The following is an 18,658-nucleotide window of genomic DNA, read 5'->3' on the forward strand; positions in this document are numbered from 1 at the left end:
TGAAAACTTTTCTATTTGGGCGGGCTCCAACGTAGATAAGAGTAATTGGTGGCCTGGATAATAAAAGGTTGGATTTCAACTTTTAGTTCCGTTATGTTTGAACTAGAAATTTCTTAGTGAGAGACATGATGATTAGGGATATGTACGCTTGGCTATTGAATTGATATTAGTGAAGGAAGTGCGAGAGCATTATATAAGAGAGAGATATTATTCTCCGGTGTTATTCTTTCATTTTTCTGTTCTTTCTTTATCTTCTTCACTAGTCCGATTGTAAGAGAGAAAGATTAAAAAACGGTTTGCATGGAGGAAAGAAGCTAAATTTTATGCATAAGTAACTGAGAATTTATCAAGCTGGTAAGCTTCTTAATCTGTAACATCCCAAACTCAGCCTATACGTTATGACCAAATCGTGAAGGTCACATTAGACACCCAAAACAACAAGACTACTCTATCACTGGTTAAAAACCTTACAAACACCCGCTTTTAATAAAACTGCCTTTGTTAATTTGGAAAAGCATTCATTAATTAGTCCAACGTTTATTAAGTCAAGTTAGTAGTATTGGTGTGGTTTTAGAAAATCTCTTTGCCCGTCCTTGTTTTTGAAAAATAACTTTGTTTATCTTGATTGTAGTGGAAATAGAAAATCGATTAAAAACTAAATTATTAATTAAGCCAAGTAACATGCTTAATCCAATTTAAGTATATAATAATAAATCAATCTCATGTACGAAACTATGCATGCATGAAAAATCTCCAAAACAGAAAACAAGTCCCGAACCATCGTTCAGATAACTTTACAGTCCAAAAACCAAATAAATTTAGGGAACTTTAAATAAAAATTAATAAATGATAAAAAAAGTCCAAAGTTCGAAGTCCATCGTACGTCCACATGCCAAGTCCGATCCTAGTTTTGTTCATTACCTAAGAAGTTTGAGGAAATACGGTGAGCTAACTAGCTCAGTGTAAGTCTATACAACATGGCATTTAGTACACATTTAATAATAACATTTACACCAAGAACCATATATCACAATCAAGCAACAATAATAACATTTTAATGAGTCGTGATCCAGTCATAATGCAAAAATGAATTTCCTACCCAAACTATCTGCTACACACCACGAGTTCCCAGAACCCATCTACCAAACTCCAACGAATGCGAGCAAAGCTCAATATGGTAAAATCACTAAATGAATATAATTGCAGAAAATCTGTCATTTAACCAATAAATGTGATAAAATCACCAAATCTCCTCAAATCTCCGATACAGTACACTGACTACGAATAAATGCAGACTTAATATGCCGCCAAATCTCCATAGAAATCCTCCGTCAACCTCAATAAAAATTTCACCCCAATGCACATGAAAGATGTCATACGTTCTCATTTATAGTCATGAATTCAATACTTTCACATTTCTTTGGCATGATCAACATGCCCTCATATTATCTAATACTTTCAGTAAATAGGGTCATTTATCCAACTTTCAATTCACCATTAAGATGGTGTCATTCAATGTGTCACAATCTCATATAACTTACCATTATTTTTCGAGTGCATGTATAGCGGTATTTCAAGTATTTCATAGCAAAATCATTCATACAAATATATCATGCGTAAGCCACATTCTCATTCAGAATCATGCTACACATACAATCAACATACATCATATCAACTAATCATTCACAACAATATCAATCACACAATTATTTTGTCATTCTCACATTTTTACTAACATGCCAAACAATTAGAGCTCGAAACGTACATGGTTCGACCATTTTCAAATTAATTACTTAGCCACTTATCCAAGCCTGACCAACAAGCTTAGTCATCCCTTATATCATTCGAAAATAATATTAAAACATTCAAGTCAACGATTTAGAACCCACACCTTAATTACGCTCTACTGTAGCACACTTGCGAATCTCGCAATTTATCTAATAAACTTTAAAACAAACATAAATTAAAAATCATTATTAACTCAATTAATATACCTCTTGAAAGAACCTCAATCACCCACTTATGGGTTCAATCCAATCATCACAATTATAACAATTTTTTAGATCCAAATTAGTTAGGTTTCTTACATTGATTTGATGCAAATCGTACGCGCGAACGTTTAATGGCTTCACCGTTGATTTGAGGCGTTTAAGTCGTCACCTAAAACATTTAAATACTAAAAAATTAGTAGCTAATCCATGAATAAAATCTTTAATTTGATCAATTAACAATTTCCCCAACATCTAAACTGAAACTACACACTAGTCCATAATCAACCACACTTACGCTTCTCGAGTTGTCATATTTAAGTCACCGATTGATCAAGATTGATTTTTTTCCTAATTGCACATGGTTAAAGACTGATTAGGAAGGGTTTAAGAATCCAAGATGTTGCTAGAAATAAAAAAAAAGAAGAAGAAAGAAACAACAACCCCTTTTCTGGAGCCCTTAAGTGCGCGCACCACCACCAACGGTGGCCAATTTGGGGCTGATTTAAAAGCACATTTAAAAAAATCTTGGAAGGTTGGAAAAATACCCTTTAAATCTTTAAAAATCGTCCAAATTCCAGATATGGGAGTTTGAGCATTTTACTTACAAGATTCATCAAGAAATTGAAAAAAAAACTTACACAAGTTAAGTGAAAGGGGCGGCAATGGATGTTTTTGGCAACAATGAGAATCGTTCTTAGAGGTCCAAAGTTTTAGATTTGAGGCTGGAAATTTAAGGAGAGTATGGTGCAAGATCTTGTGGAAAAAGAAAAGAAAAAGAGATGGTGGTGTAAAGGTTTAGGCGACGGCAACAAGGAAGAAAGAAAGAAGAAAATTAAAAAGAGAGAAGAAGAGGAGAAGGGAGGGACGACTAGAGTGGAGAAAATATGATTAAAGACTGATAATTTTTTTTAAATAATATTTATACCTTGGTTTAATTAGGCATGGACAACACACACTTAAAAAAACAGAAGTGATTTTGTAAAATTTAATTATTTTACAAGGGAAGGGATTTGAACTTGGGACCTTAATCTAATTTTCATGCTTTTCCATTTATCAATTAACCACTAGGCTATTTCATTATTATTAAAATAATTTTTCATTCTTATTAATCTAAAATTTGGGTTGTTATGTAACCTTTCTGTATTCATGGATTTAAGAAAAATGGAGAAAGTTAAGGATTTCAGTTAATCCATCGATTTTGTTCTGTATTGGGTAAGGTTGCAGATAATCATTTAAGTGGCCTCTACATGCAAAGAAATTATGGTTCTTATGGTGGTGAATTGTCTTTCTTGGAATTTTGAAATGGTTGTTATGCTTTATTGACTATGGAGGCTCTAGTAGCAAGGGAAAAGCTAAGTAGATGGATTTGGCATCAACTTCCAGGTGAGTTTCAAAACTCAGGTATTAAATGGTTGTTCATTTATTTTTAGTATCGTGTGTGTTTAACAATGTTGAGTAGATGAAATGCTTGGCGTAATGTGTGTCATGCATGAATAGTAGTATTGGTTGATTGCTTGTGTATGAAATGAATGTGTATAAATGATATGTGGAGTTGTAGAGGTTTGTCGAAGTGTAGGCATGATGAAAGAAGTAGCGGAGAAAGAGAATATAACATGTTATAAGTTTTGCCACTGGTATGGCATGTGAATGCAAATCGAGAATGGTGAATGACCTCGACCTTTTTAGGGAACACTTATGTGTTCAAATTAACAAGGAGGGTTTGTGGAGGTTCGGGAGGACTGTATGGAGAATGATGTGCACCACTGTATGAAAGTCTTTTAAAATTAGTATATGAAAACCCTTTAAGGGTAGTATGAGACTCTAGGGAGTCTAAGGCTTTAAGTCGTATATATGAAATGCAAGACCAGGGCCATGGCATGATCTAGGGAGGTTCGCCAGACTCGCCTAAATGGCATAATCCAGTGGAGGTTCGTGATATAGGTCGTATATGTGAATCCATGTATATGTTTGTATCTATGTTTCTGCAAATATTAGATTCGCTTTTATAAGTCCACCAAGAACAAGTTCGTTTACTTGTAATCTGTTACTATGCGCGAATCCAAGGTACGAGTTATCTGTAAATGTGAGTCATATAAAAGATATGACAATCCATTAGGACCATATTAAAAATGTACAATTTTGCAAGTGGGAGTCTGTTAGGTCTATCTTACAAGTATGAATCTACAAATAAATGATCCGTTCTTATGAATCCGCCTACATGTAATATGTTTCTATGAGTAAGGCACTATGTATGGGTTATTTGTTATTACGATACAGATGCAAGTTATTACAGTCTGCCAAATTTGTTCTCTAAACTTAGTGTCGAAGCTAGACATAGAATTTCATCTTATGAATGTTCGTAGAACTACTCGCATATTGGAATCCATTTCTATATGAAGATATTTTCCTATAAATCTATATCTACCTATATAAATCCGTAAGTCAGTATCCTTATGTATATATATTGCATTCTAAGAAGAATGGTTTATCTTTCAAGTGGAAGCCGCAGAAGTTGTTCGTCAAAAGAGTGTCCGCAAGATTTAATCGTCATGCACTAATCCACCATATAGTGGTTAGAGAAGGTATTTCATGGTTGTGCCAATGACGAGTTGGTTATATGATTTTAGTTATACAATCACTTAAAATAATCTACAAGGGGTTTCATAAAGAGAAGTGAGGAAGAGGAAGTCCGTGTCATAGAAGATAATATGTTAACTTGGTGGATGCTCCGATATGTATGGTGAGAAGTTTGCATTAGTGATATTGACAAACTGTCCTAGTACTGATAAAGTTAACATAAATTCAAAAACCATAAAGTCCATGCAAATACAAGTTTTGTGAGGATACGAGGTATGGATAACTCACTAAGTTCAATTTGAACTTACGTATGTGTTATTATGTATTGTAAGTAAAAAGAAATTTCGAGGACTCAATGAGGGACTAGTCTAGAATCTGTCATGCTTAGGCAAACTTGCTCCTCAGTTGTAATATGCATATAGGGGGCTACTTAGAGGCGGAGCCTCAGGGTCATAGTCGAATATGTACTTGAACATGGTTAGAAGATAAATGTCAATACTAAATGAATATTCAATATGTTAAAGTAACTTTGTGGAATTTTTGTATCTTAAATTAAATTTATATATTTGAAAAAAATTCATGGATATTGTGAAGTCAATTAGCTAATTGTATTAGATAATATTTGTATTAAGTGGTTATAAATTGCAGAGTGTAATAAAAAATGTGTTAGTTAAAATTCGGATATGAAGCATAGCACCCTGTAGTTCAGATTCGGCGATCGGGTCGAGTATGGGGTGTTATATTATACATTTTATTTATTGTAGTTTTATATATACTCATCTTAATTTTTTAATGTTTACATTATAATAATATTAAATATTACTATAGATTTAATTTTTATGTTATAAATTACATAATATAGACATTACAAACTTGAAAACGGACTGGGTTGGGACTTAAATGCTCAAGCTTGAGCCTGACCCATATTTTAAATGAGCCTATTCTTTTGCCCAAGCCTATTTTTCAAGCCTAATATGTTTGCCCAAACCCTCCCAAATCTCAGGCGGGCCTTCGGGCTTAGACGGGTAGTTCGACCCATGAACAAGTCTAGCCTTAACATGAATATTGTTGACAGTGTAGGAGGACATGAGTTTGAGTGCGCTAAAACACATTTACCTTCCTATTTAAAGATTAGAAAGGAGTTATGGATAGATATAAATATTGTAATAAAAAATAATTATTACATGATTAAATTGCATTAATTAATTGGCATATCAAGATTGTTATATCTTCACATCAAAGACTAGAAACCAAGTTTAATAATTCATCCCTTCTTTTCTTTTTCAAAATTTAAATTATAAAAAAGGTTAAACTATATGATAAATTACTAAATTCCTATTAAATTTATGTCTTGACTACCCAATTTTCAAATGTTGCGTATAGTCAATAACAATATCAAATTGTTATATCTTTGTCACTCGTCCGTTAACTTCCGTCATCCCTTAATGGAATGATAATGTGACATGTTAACTCAAAGGGTTACTAACTAATTTGGACCTGAACTAAAGCTAAAATATCATTTTGATATTATTTGAGTTTTTCTTAACAACAATTCTAACAAAATTTTAAAAATATAAAAAAATTAAAATTCATAATATATTTTCTAAAATTCTAATTTTTTTTTGAAATTATAATTATATGATCTATTTTTTAAAAAACCATAAAATTGTAATGAGGGGAATTGGCGGTGTTGTATGAACAAGCCTAAGCTGTCTCTCAACACTCACCATTAATCCTCTTCAGAAAGTGCTTGTAACCTTCCCAACCCGGTCCAAACGTTATGATCGAATCATGGAAGTCACACTAGCCACCAAAATGGCCTAGTAAGACTTTGAATTTTCAGAAAAGCTAAAAAAGCTCATTTCGTCAAGGAGTCAAGTTTTACAATTCTTAATTTTAGTTCAATTTAGTCTACAACAATCATTCAGAGAATAATAGTTCGAGTAAGAAATAGTTTTAAAAATACGAAGTTTCAAATCTCCCCGAAGGGTATCAATTCTAAATAAAAAAGTATCGATACTTATTTAAGTATCGATACGATTTGAGCATTCTGCCAATTTTGAAATCTATAAAACGTCAATCGGTATTGATACTTTTGTAAGTATCGATACTAGGTAAATCCAAAATAAATCATATTCAAAACAATATGTCGATAACAAAACTCGACATTTGTTATTTATCGATAAAACATAAACCATAATAATGAGAAGTGGTTGTTTGAATAAATAACCTCAGTTTTTTTATTTATCACATGTCTATATTTACATTAACAAAATTAAAATAAAAAATACAATCAATGGTGTCGTCGGGGAGAATGTGTGCCACAAGTGGTGGATGGCGGTCGCATGGAGGATTTCTGCATGCAACCAGCCATACCACTAGAGGTGTATTCGGAGGTACCGACCTGTAGACTTCCTCATCGTCATCGTCATCGTCATCGCCTGAGTACATAGCTAGCGCGGACACTTGGCGACTATATCTTCGAGATCGACATTGTCTTCATCTTCTTCCGTGGTCGATTGTTGCATCGTCCCCACCTGCCATCATGTATCTGCCACTCCCTTATCCACCGGTTGCGACAATGAGCCACCATTGTAAAATAGTGATACACATGGTGTTTGGGTTACTATAGGCATGAAACCATAAGGTGCCCCAAATCTCAGGTACGTTGGAAAGGTACTGGGCATCGACATCGACATCTACTGCTGCATAGGTACTTATATCAGTGGCCGTGGGCACGTCGGTAACTGTCCTGACATGGGGTTTGGCATTAACATCTATGTAGGGGTGTAGTATGCAAAAGACGTCAATGAAATGAAATATGTACCTACGGGAACAGAAGAATCGGCCATGTGCGGCGACGGTCCTTAGTGCGGTGGTGCTTATGAATAAAACACATGGTTAGGCAATTGAATAGGAATACTTGGAGGCAAGTGACCTGAATATTACGTAGCCATAGGCGACACATCTTCTGTTGGAGTGGATGATGAACCCGTTGTATGAGCCCATCCCCTCCTAGTTTGTTGTGGCGGTCGATGTGACCTCTTCGCCCGAATTTGGCAATTCCTCTCCTTTGGTGATAGCAGATGCAATTTACTACAGCTCTGAACCATGCCAAGTAATCATCAACTGTCGTCATGTCCACTAAGAAAAATTGTTCGCGAACGGGTATGGATTGCATCCTACGATCCCAAACCTTGATGTGCTTTTTGTGCTGCACAGACCAGTCGATGTTGTTCTTCCCCCGCAGGTCCATATTGTGCAGATCCTTTAGGTCTTGCGGTGGTGAAATTCGTTGCCTCGATCCGAACTACTGCAACACCCAGTCTGTTTTGTGCATTTCCACCGTCGCGTATACTATCAACGGCACCTTTGCATTTCACATCTCCCGGTTGCGCAACACTTCCGGTGAGATGCACATATGACATCGGTGTCAGCGTACGACATCCATTCAAACTGATAAGAAAAATTGTAAATATCGTTATTTATGAATTTCTTTTTTATGAATAATTACATAATTAGTATAGGTTTGAAAGAATAAGTAACTAATCTCAACTTCCTACCGTTAATCTAACAACAACTTAATATATTCTAAAACCTCGGGTAGTCCCACGTACTCAGCCCATGGTTCCACCTGTCCAAGCGATATGTTAGTTAAAACGTATAATAATAAAAATTATTGTACAAACTACGTATTTGTTAATCAATGATGTTTACCTCATCACCAACAAGAACATATATAGGTTGGTCACCTTGGGAAGTAAAAATGGTAGTTGCCATCAGACCCACGACTATAGTAGAAGCAGACAACTACCGATTGATGCTGACCTCGGGTTCGTGGCCCGACAAATCTCTCGGTATAACGTGGACAATACGGCAGATCCCCAACTTAGTTTCATGCAATCATTGAAGTCTAGTAAATGTAGTAGCCACCTTACATGCACCAAATTTTGAGATTTGTCGGGCATTAAAATGCCCTCGACTAACCTCATGATGTATGCTAGGGCGTATTGTTGTATCACCTCCTCCGTTCTGTCTTCAGGGAGCTCGTCGAAATTATCCTTCAACTAGTTCATTGATATTCGACCACTTTCGGACTTGTTCGGGACCTTCTTAAACAGTGATCGACAAAGGGTCACTTTGTCTAAAACAATCATAGATCCCGTGGCGACTGGCCCATCCACTGGCAGATCGAGTTGTAGCGCTACGTCTTCGAGTGTGATTGTACACTCGCCGTATGAAAGGTGGAAAGTATGTGTTTCGGGCCTCCATCTTTCCACCAATGCACTGCTTAGTTGCAAATCGAGTTTACAGCCCTCGAACATGCTAGACGCATATAAGAATCCAGCCGCTTGCAAGTATCCACAAATTCTAAGAATCGCACGCTTTCTCAAATTATGATTGAAGCCCTCTAGAACACGATCATCCACCTATTTACACAAAAAAATTATAATTATAATAAAAACAATTAAATTTAATATTATTGAAATTAACGATATTTAAATTTCGATCTTACCATTACTAATTGGGCGACAAAAATACGCTTGTTGTCAAAGCGGATTAGGGAGGCGACCATTCGTGAGAAATCAATTTAAAAGAATAAAAACGAGATAATTAAAAAATAATATTTTTAAATAAAAATATCAAAAATTATTAAAAAGGAGAGAGTTGAAAGAAGGATGTGAATGAAAAAAATGAAAATTGAGGGGTATTTATAGGGAAAAAAAGTTATCGTTAGAGTTTGAATTTTCTTTATTGTTGGCGGCAACGTTCAAAAAGTCATTGGGATTTGACCGTTAATTAAACTGAAAACCGGTCCAAAACCCTAATTTTTTTTTTAAAATCGACCTATAGGACTTATTTTGCCAATAGTAAAATATGGTATATCATATGTATGAGAAAAATTTTGAAAATTTTTTACACAATAATTCCTCTCTATGAAATTTTATGATTTTTTGAAACCTGTTTTTTTGTATAATTATAATTTCAAAAAATTTATAATTTTAGAAAATGAATTGTGATTTTTAAGTTTTTACTTAATATTTTTAGATTGTTGTTGATTTTTTTTTTGGAATTATTGTTAAGAAAAATTCTAAATGCATCAAAATGATATTTTAGCTATAGCTAAGGAGTCAAATTAGTTATTAATACTTTGAATTAACATGGCATATCATTGTTTTGTTGAGAGGTAACATAAGTTAACAGACGAGTGATCAAAATGTAACAAATTGATAACATTAATGACTATTATGTAATTTTTAAAAGTTTGGTGATCAAAACGTAATTTTAATTAAAATTTAGTGATTGTTCACAATTTTTTACCCTAAAAAATCATATAACCCGATATCTATACTTATTTTAAGGCTGAGTTAGTTTCATTGAAAACAACTTTCAAAAAATGATTTTTGAAAAATGGATTGATTGTTTGAAAAAACTGATATTTTCTAGTGTTTGGATGATTCTACGCAAAATATTTTCTGTCGTTCACATAATTTTAAAAGTTGGGTGACCAAAATGTAACAACTTAATAACCTTACGACTATGATGTAATTTTTAAAAGTTGGATGATTAAAACATAATTTTAATCAAAATTTAGTGATTGTTCACATAGTTTATCCTAAAAAAAAATCATATAACCTGATATTTATACTTATTTTAAGGTTGTGTTTGTTTCACTAGAAACAACTTCCAAAAATTTATTTTTGGAAAATGGATTGTTTTTTTTTGTTGAAAAAACTGATATTTTCTAGTGTTTAAATGATTTTGAGTTAAATATTTTTTGTTGTTTGTCAAATTTTCCTGAAATCATTTTCTAAATTTGTTACAAAATATTATATTACAATTTCCTTTTGACTATTGAAATTTATTTTATAATAAGATAATATTTTATAAAAATTAATATCAAACATAAACTTAATAATAAATAATGCCTAATTAAAACTTAATTTAAATTACATACATTTCATATATGAGAGTGAATATTGACACATAAAGTTGACAAAAATAAATGAAGCTAAGCATGATTTAAAAAAAACTCTCATATTTATATAATTAAAATATTCATATTTTATACTAGGTTAAAATATGTCATAAGTCTCTATACTCTTCATAAATTTCAAATTTAATCCTTATATTTTTATTTTTGGGAATTTAGTCCTTTTACTTTTTTAGGTTTCAAAATTCAGGTCTAACTTTTAACACTATTAAAATTATTTTGTTAAATTCAGATTCATTATAACGTCATTTTTTTAGTTACATGGTTACCATGTGAGTATTTTTTTTAAAATGTCACATCAACAAAATTAACAAAAAAATTAGCAGTGTAAACAATTGAACCTGAATTTTGAAATCTAAAAAGTAGAGGGACTAAATTCCTAAAAATAAAAATACAGAGACTAAATTCCAAATATATGAAGAGTAAATAGACTTATGACATATTTTAATCTTTATACTATAAAACATTTATTAACAGTATAATTATAATTATAATATATATTTATTATTAAAATCTTAATATAAATATTTTTCAATAATATATGAATATTATTTAAAATTTAAAAAGATATTATTTTTAAAGTTATTTATTAAAATAAGATTTTAATATAAAATAATTTATTAAAATAATAATTTATTATATTATTAAATATAAATAATTAAATATGTATTTTAATAATATTGAAATTTATAATATGTGATATTAATATTTTAAATAATTGTAAAATTAAATTTTAAAAATTATTATTATAATATTAGACTTGATTGTTAATATTTATATAAAAATCAAATTACTTATAAATGAACTCTTTTCAGAAAAATGATTTACCTTTTTTAGAATGGCAAGTCATTTTGTAGAAAAAAAAAGGGTTTATTTTCCGTTTTCTTATAAGTTATTTTCAGTGAACCAAGTTGTTTTTTTATGAAACAAACACAAAAGTCATGAGTCAATCGAACATCATTTCATATGTAAAATTATTAAAATACCCACTCATATGCAAATTAAATTATATTTTTATAAGGTTGTTTTTAATTTTTTATATAAAAATTATAAAAAAATATTAATGATAATGAAAATTGGTTTTTATGTAATGGCAATCCAATTCCTAAGTTGAAGTGGGTTTATAAGCATGGAAAATGAGGCAAAGTGCAAATCCGTGTTAAGCAAGCGTATTGACCAACAAAGGCCAATGGCCAGGCTTAGACTCCAAGCAGCTGACTCTTCCATGAAAACTCGTCCATCACCCAACATCCATGGCTACCCAAAATGCATACTTTGACTATCAACCCCCCCCCCCATGTGACGTCGTCTCATTAATTATCATATACATTTACATTTAATATTAGGGTATTGGCCGCAAATTTAGCTCTCTTTCTACACCTTTCAGATTCATTTCTGTATCTCTAAACTCTGAAAACGTTGAAGTTGAATTCTTCCATAACAGTTTACTCACTTTTTTTTTAAAGATAAATAAATTGATCTTCCAACTGTAGATGGGATGTTGACATTTTATGCTTGTATTATATAGACAGGGGTTATAAAGGTTTTCATCATTTTCACTAAAACAATAACAATGGAGGTTTTGTTGATGAATATGGCAGATGATCATGCTGTCAAACAAGAAGAAAATATTACTCAAGAAGGTTGCAGTCCAGAACCTAGCAAGGTACATACGTACAAACCATACATGCATGCATGCATACATACATACATACATACATACATACATACATACATACTTGTACATACATGTACATATATATTAATTGACCATTTTGAGTTTTAGACTGATATTGGAAGAAAAGTTCATAAAACTGTTGATCTGAAATCATCGTCGTCGTCATCAAGCCATGATGAACTTGAAACTGCAAAGGAAGAAAACGAAAGATTGAAGATGATGTTAGAGCAGATCCAGAAGAATTACAAGTCTCTTCAGTCACGCTTCTTTGAAATTATTAAACAAGGATCCGCCATTGAAGAAGGTTCAGAAGAACCTGAACTTGTTTCACTTTCACTTGGAAGATCAAGTCCAACTGGTTCCAAGAAAGATGATAAAAAAACAACAATCTGCAGCAAAACTGAAGAAGATGATCATAATAAAAGTGGTCTAACTCTGGGATTGGACTCTAAATTTCAATTGTCTACTGAGATTGTCTCAAATCCAAGCCATGAAAATAGTTCAGAAGAAGCAAGCAAAGTTCAAAAGAGACCAAGTTCTGGTGTGGACCACAAAGAGGGAGTTGAACAGAAAAGCCAAGTGAAGAGAGCTAGGGTTTCTGTAAGAACCAGATGTGATGCACCAACGGTTAGTGTGTCTAAATATACATATATATATATAATATTGCTGACTTTAAAAGCTTTCAAGCTTTTGATTATGGTGGATGTCAATGGACAGATGTATGATGGATGTCAATGGAGGAAATATGGCCAGAAAATTTCAAAAGGAAATCCATGTCCTAGGGCTTACTATCGTTGCACTGTTGCACCAGACTGTCCTGTAAGAAAACAGGTAGATTTCTCGTTATTTTACTGTTTAAGCTCTCATGAATATTTATGGTAAAATAATAATAAAGGCTGCTTTTGCTTTTGCTTATTCTATAAATTAATTTTTTGGATTAGATCAAATAGTAAATTAGTTGTTATGTTAAAAATTCTATTGACTCTTGTACGTCAAAAGAAGGTATACATGACACACCACATGTAATTGTTTATTTATTCCATCAACTATGTCAATTTTTAACATCAGAAATAAATGAGATTTTTAATAAAAATAATCAATTTACTATTTAATTTAATGTAAATAGATTAATTCACTCATTTTTTAAATAAAGAAGACAAAATATAATCTAATCTTTGTGAGAATTTCATGTAATTTTACCGATTGATAGTAGTGATAGTAATTGGTGATATATATAGGTGCAAAGAAGTTTTGAGGATATGTCCATCCTGGTCACAACTTATGAAGGGAGCCACAACCACCCGATTCCGGTGTCAGCCACCACTATGGCGTCCACGACGGCGGCGGCAGCTTCCATGTTGTTATCCGGCTCTTCAACATCTCAACCAGCTCTTTCAACTGAAATCAATGGACTCAATTTCAGTAGCAGCCTTCATGATAATTCAAGATTACCTTCGTACCCAACGATTACTCTAGACCTCACCGGCTCACCGTCCTCCTCCTCGTCGTTGAATTATTTCAACAGGTTCCCTACCAACTGCCCGGCAACACCCAGATTTCCTTCGACAAATCTCAACTTTTCTTCACCACTAGTATCCAATGAATCATTCACCCAAGAAAACTACTTTTACCAACAATCATTGACAGACACGTTAACCAAGGCAATCACATCAGACCCTAGTTTCAGATCATTGATATCTGCTGCCATTTCATCATTGGTTGGCCATAGCAGTGCAAAGCATGGAGATGGAACCGATCAAAAAGGTGATAGTTTTAGTCAGAATTTGATGCAGGCGGCCATTAATTCTCAAAGTTTAAATGATTCATCATTACGTGGGTCAAGCTACTTCAAAGGATTTGAATCTTCAAGTTCTAGGATCGGAAGTTCAAATCAGCCGTCTTCATTGTCGTTTTCTAGTTTCAATGCTGCTTCTACACTTGCTTTTGATAATAAACAAGGAAAGAATTAACGGATAGTATTGATAAAAGATAGGTTAAAAAATGCTATTAGTCCCTATACTTTTACAAAATTGAGATTTAGTCATTCTACTTTAAAACTTAAAAATTAAGTCTTTTTTATTTTTTTGATTTAAATATCTCTGTCCAATTATTAAAATTGTAAGTATTTTCTGTTAAAATTTGTCAACTTGAAATTTTGATTAGGTTATGATTGACAGAGTTGATAAATTTTGATGGAAACTACCAAAAATAATAATGGTTGGACTAGAATTTTTAAATTGAAAAAATAAGAAGATTAAATTTTTAATTTTTTAAATATAGAAACTAAATCTCAAATTCTATATAAGGACTAACAACATAATTTAACCTAAAAGATATGGTCCTTTGAGATAGTTATACATATTGTTTTACCAATATTAGGTGTTTATATATTGTTGATACCTTATTGTTATATATAGTGTTTTAATGTAGTTGCATGAAATTAAATATGGGATTAAAATTTAGCATTTAGTCTATTTGTTGAGGATGTTTATATTTACATTGTGAGATTTGAATGGCAAAAATTATATATAGATGATTTACAATTAGTATTTGTTTTTCCTTATTAAATGATGAAGATTTGGGAAAGAGATTGTAAAAATTTTTGTGGTAAACGTAATCTAAAATGGTTGGAAGGCACCAATGGCTTAGTATACACATCACATCTCAGTGGGCATGCTTGCCTTCAATCAGGGAGGTCATGCCGCTGCAAGGGCCTCAAGCAGCAACCTCCAACAGCCTCCTTGCAAGTCGAGGAGTTGTTACTGGGGCAGAAGTCAAGCCGAGAATGTGGGTTAGTGTAATGGCCCAAATTTGAGGTTATCGGAACAGTGGTTTCGAAACCACAAATCCGATGAGAAAAATTTTATTTTTCTTATATTTTTATGGTCTACAATTTCACAAAATGATTTTTTGAAAATTTCGTTCAAAAATTTCGACGTTTGGGCACTCAATTTAGTCAAAAGGACTAAATTGTAAAAAGTGCAATAGTTGAGTTCTACATGTTAGAGGTGTCCAATTGTTATGAAACTTTAAATTGGAGGTCCTTATATGGTAATTATACCATTGGTAACTTGGTAGACAAAAATGTACATGAGATAAGTGAAATAGAAAATTTTTAAGTTAGGGGTAATTTGGTAATCTAGTAATTAAAATGAATTAAAAGGGAAAAAGATGGCAAAAATCATCATCTTCTTCATATGAACGAAATCAGCAAGGGGGGAAGCCATAGTTAGGGTTTTCAAGCTTCCAAGCTCCATAGTAAGTGATCCCAAGCCCCGTTTTTAATGTTCTTTACGTTTTTGAGATCCCGGTAGCTTAATTTAGCTTATTCTAGCAATAATTTAACCTAGGGTTTATATTTGAAAAATACCCATAGGTGAAAAGTGTTTATTTTGATGTTTTATGATAGAATATGAAGCTAGAAATTATGTTAAACAACTTTTGCTAAGCGATTTTAAGTGAAAACGAGTAAAAGGACATCATCGGTAAAAATACCTAATGTTCATAAGTACATGTTAGAGTGGGAATTTGATGTTGCCATAGAAGGGAAAAATGTTCAGAATGTTATAAAACATAAGAATAAGAGATGAAGTTTAATTTCCGAGCCTTGGGGCAAAAATGTAATTATGTAAAAGTTTAGGGGCAAAATTGTAATTTTGAAAAAGTTAGAGTCGAGGGCTGTTTTGATGAATGTGATTATTAAATAAGTTAAATTTACTATTTTAGATCAAGAAGTACGAAACTCGAGGTTAGACAAAGGGAAGAATAAAGTTGAAGACTAAGTTGGTGAATTTGGCTATAATTGGTACCGAGGTAAGTTTACGGTAAATAAATGCAATATTTCAATATTTATTATTAATGCTGTTAATTTCCAGCAATTATGAATTTATTTTATGAATTTATTTGATGATGATCCAAGCATGAAATGATAGAGAACTAAAATTAAAAGTCCCGTTGATACATAAGGATGGTACTGGAAACGAATGTCATGACATTTGGGTAAAGAGATCTCATGTAAGACCATGTCTGGGACATGGCATTGGCATCCTTAAGATCATGAGAGGTCCCCTGTAAGACCATGTCTGGGACATGGCATGGGCACCGAGACGAGAGGTCCCATGTAAGACCATGTCTGGGACATGGCATTGGCACCGAGATGAGAGGTCCCCTATAAGACCATGTCTGGGACATGGCATGGGCACCATCACGAGAACATCCCATGTAAGACCATGTCTGGGACATGGCTTTGGCATGTTATTATCAGAAGAGACCCGAGTATCCTTATTATTCCAATGTAGCTCAACGGGCTTGTAAACGAATCATGTTCATGAAAGTTCAGTTTAAAGCATAAATGGCAAGCTCAGGTAAGTTGTAAGACTTAAGAACTTATTATACTATCAATTGATGTTCAACGATGCAGCAAGGATTGAGTAAGTTATGCACACAAGTATTCTAAGTAAACAAGTAAGAGAACTAGTATGAGATTAACTAAAGAGTAAACTAGAGATATAGACATTGAGTTTAATTATTTAAGTTAAATATTGTTATTTATTTGCTAGTAAACTTACTAAGCTTTATGCTTACTTCTTTTATTTCTCTTTCTCTTATAGTATTGCAAAGCTACTTCAAGGATCCTAAAGAAGTCGGAGATCGTCCACACTATCAACTACAACTGCTCGGTATTTTATATCGAAACACGTTTGAGTTATGGCATGTATAGGGATTTAGTTATTTTGTATGTTTGTAATGATGATTTTGCTAATGAGTGATGTGTAAGTATTTGATGATGTATGGTTATTAAAATGATTAAGGATGAAGGTGTTTGTTGTTATGAAAGATTAGGTGATAAATTATGCATGGAAATCATGAAAGGATAAAATTTTGCAAAGAAACAGAATTCAGGCAGCACAGTGACGTGAATTTGAAAAATCTCCCAAGATAGTATAAAATGAATTAGAGGGTGAATGATATATGGAATTAAAGCTTGTTGAGTCTATTTTCATGGAAAAATAACGGTGTAGAAAAAGGAAATTTATATTTTAAGATATGTGAATTTTAGTAAGATAGGGTCAGAACTGTTTTTGGAGTCTCCTGTTCTGAGTTTAGAAAATAACTACAAATTGTGCAAAAATGGTTATGAGTTGAAATTTACATGCTTAGATTTCTTAATGAGTCTATTTTCTGTAGAAACAAGTAAGAACTTCATATGAAAATCCTACAGTGAGAAAACTTATTTTTAGTGACTAGAGGTCAGGGCAGTCAGGTGGTGAAACAGGGGAGACTTTAACTAATAAACTGTACTAATTTGCTGAACCAAAAATTCTAAAAATTTTATGGTGAGTAGATATATGAGTCTAGTTTCAGGGAAAATTTACGGAATTAAATTTCGAGTTCTGTAGCTCAATTTATAATTAATTTAGTAACTGCTGCGCGATTGGACAGATTTGCTGCGAATAATGAAATAAATTTTCAAACCTAGTTTTTATGCTCCGAATTGGTAAGATAAGCTAAGTAATGCCTCGTGCTCGACTCCGGAAACGGTCTCGGGTAAGGGGTGTTACAGTTAGACTACCAAAAATAAATCTGGTGAGTTGAATGCGGATTGATGGTGACTTTAATTTTAGTGAGAATAAAGATAATGATGGAGATAATATTAGTTATTAGTAGTGAAATTAAGAATAGTGATAAAATATGTATTTAAATTCAAACATCATTGTAAAGCCCAAAATTTGCCCGGGCCCATACCAATAAAATAACTCAAATAACAAAACCCAATAAACCAAATAATAAACCCAAAAGTAACAGCCCATTTACAAACCCAAACTCTGACCCAAAATTTAAACCCAAACAAATCAAAATCCTAAAGCCCAAATGGCCCAAAATCTAAAACATTTTTCAGCAAAATTCAGCAGCAAACCCTAGCTGGCCGCCGCATGCCTCGCGTGGCCTCCTCGTCTACCACGCCCAGCTCTCCATGCCACCATGTCGGCCACCTGCTCCTCCTCCACTACCAGCACCTCCATACCCTGCAAGATCAAGACAAAAAACAGGATAGAATAATAGAAAAAGGATGTAAAATGGGTTATAAAAACCCGAAATGAAAAACACCAGGGAGAGGTTTTTTTCTTTGGTTCTTCTTCTTTTTTTTGTTTGTTTTTTTCGGCATTGAATACAAAAAAAAACAGAAGTTAGAGTTTAAAAAAAATACATAGATCTCAGTACTGAGATAGCGAGCATTGGAAAAAAGGAAAGGCAAACGGAAAAGGTTAATTTTTTTCGATTTCTATATACATATCTATACATTTTTAAAGTTAATATAAACCTAAAATCTATATATTCTAAGACCAAGAATAAATAACAAAAAAAATAAAAAAAAATATTTTTTTTACCTTTTCCGGCCACCGCACGCGCCGGCGC

The 18,658-nt window shown here is 32.7% G+C and overlaps 1 protein-coding gene and 1 long non-coding RNA gene across 2 annotated transcripts; one reads left to right on the top strand and one right to left on the bottom strand.

Annotated features, from left to right (window-relative positions):
- Nucleotides 1–747: 747 nt before the first annotated feature.
- Nucleotides 748–2,848, bottom strand: LOC121221120 (uncharacterized). The gene is made up of 3 exons (XR_005918427.1): nucleotides 2,287–2,848; nucleotides 2,088–2,160; nucleotides 748–921 (listed from the first exon to the last, which is right to left on the bottom strand). It is a non-coding gene; the product is annotated as an uncharacterized lncRNA (long non-coding RNA).
- Nucleotides 2,849–12,095: 9,247 nt separating this feature from the next.
- Nucleotides 12,096–14,787, top strand: LOC107892333 (probable WRKY transcription factor 72). The gene is made up of 4 exons (XM_016817395.2): nucleotides 12,096–12,229; nucleotides 12,350–12,868; nucleotides 12,959–13,072; nucleotides 13,480–14,787. Exons 1-4 carry the CDS (start codon nucleotides 12,137–12,139, stop codon nucleotides 14,209–14,211), a joined length of 1,458 nt encoding a protein of 485 aa, XP_016672884.1. The 5' UTR covers nucleotides 12,096–12,136; the 3' UTR covers nucleotides 14,212–14,787.
- Nucleotides 14,788–18,658: the final 3,871 nt, after the last annotated feature.

This window comes from Gossypium hirsutum, chromosome D09 (assembly GCF_007990345.1).
Source record: "Gossypium hirsutum isolate 1008001.06 chromosome D09, Gossypium_hirsutum_v2.1, whole genome shotgun sequence".
NCBI classification, from domain to species: domain Eukaryota; kingdom Viridiplantae; phylum Streptophyta; class Magnoliopsida; order Malvales; family Malvaceae; genus Gossypium; species Gossypium hirsutum.

Coding starts and splice junctions, on each gene's coding strand:
- LOC107892333 (XM_016817395.2), top strand. CDS start 12,137: ATGGAGGTTTTGTTGATGAATATGGCAGATGATCATGCTGTCAAACAA. Junction 12,230..12,349: donor GCAGTCCAGAACCTAGCAAG/GTACATACGTAC, acceptor TTTGAGTTTTAG/ACTGATATTGGAAGAAAAGT. Junction 12,869..12,958: donor CCAGATGTGATGCACCAACG/GTTAGTGTGTCT, acceptor GTCAATGGACAG/ATGTATGATGGATGTCAATG.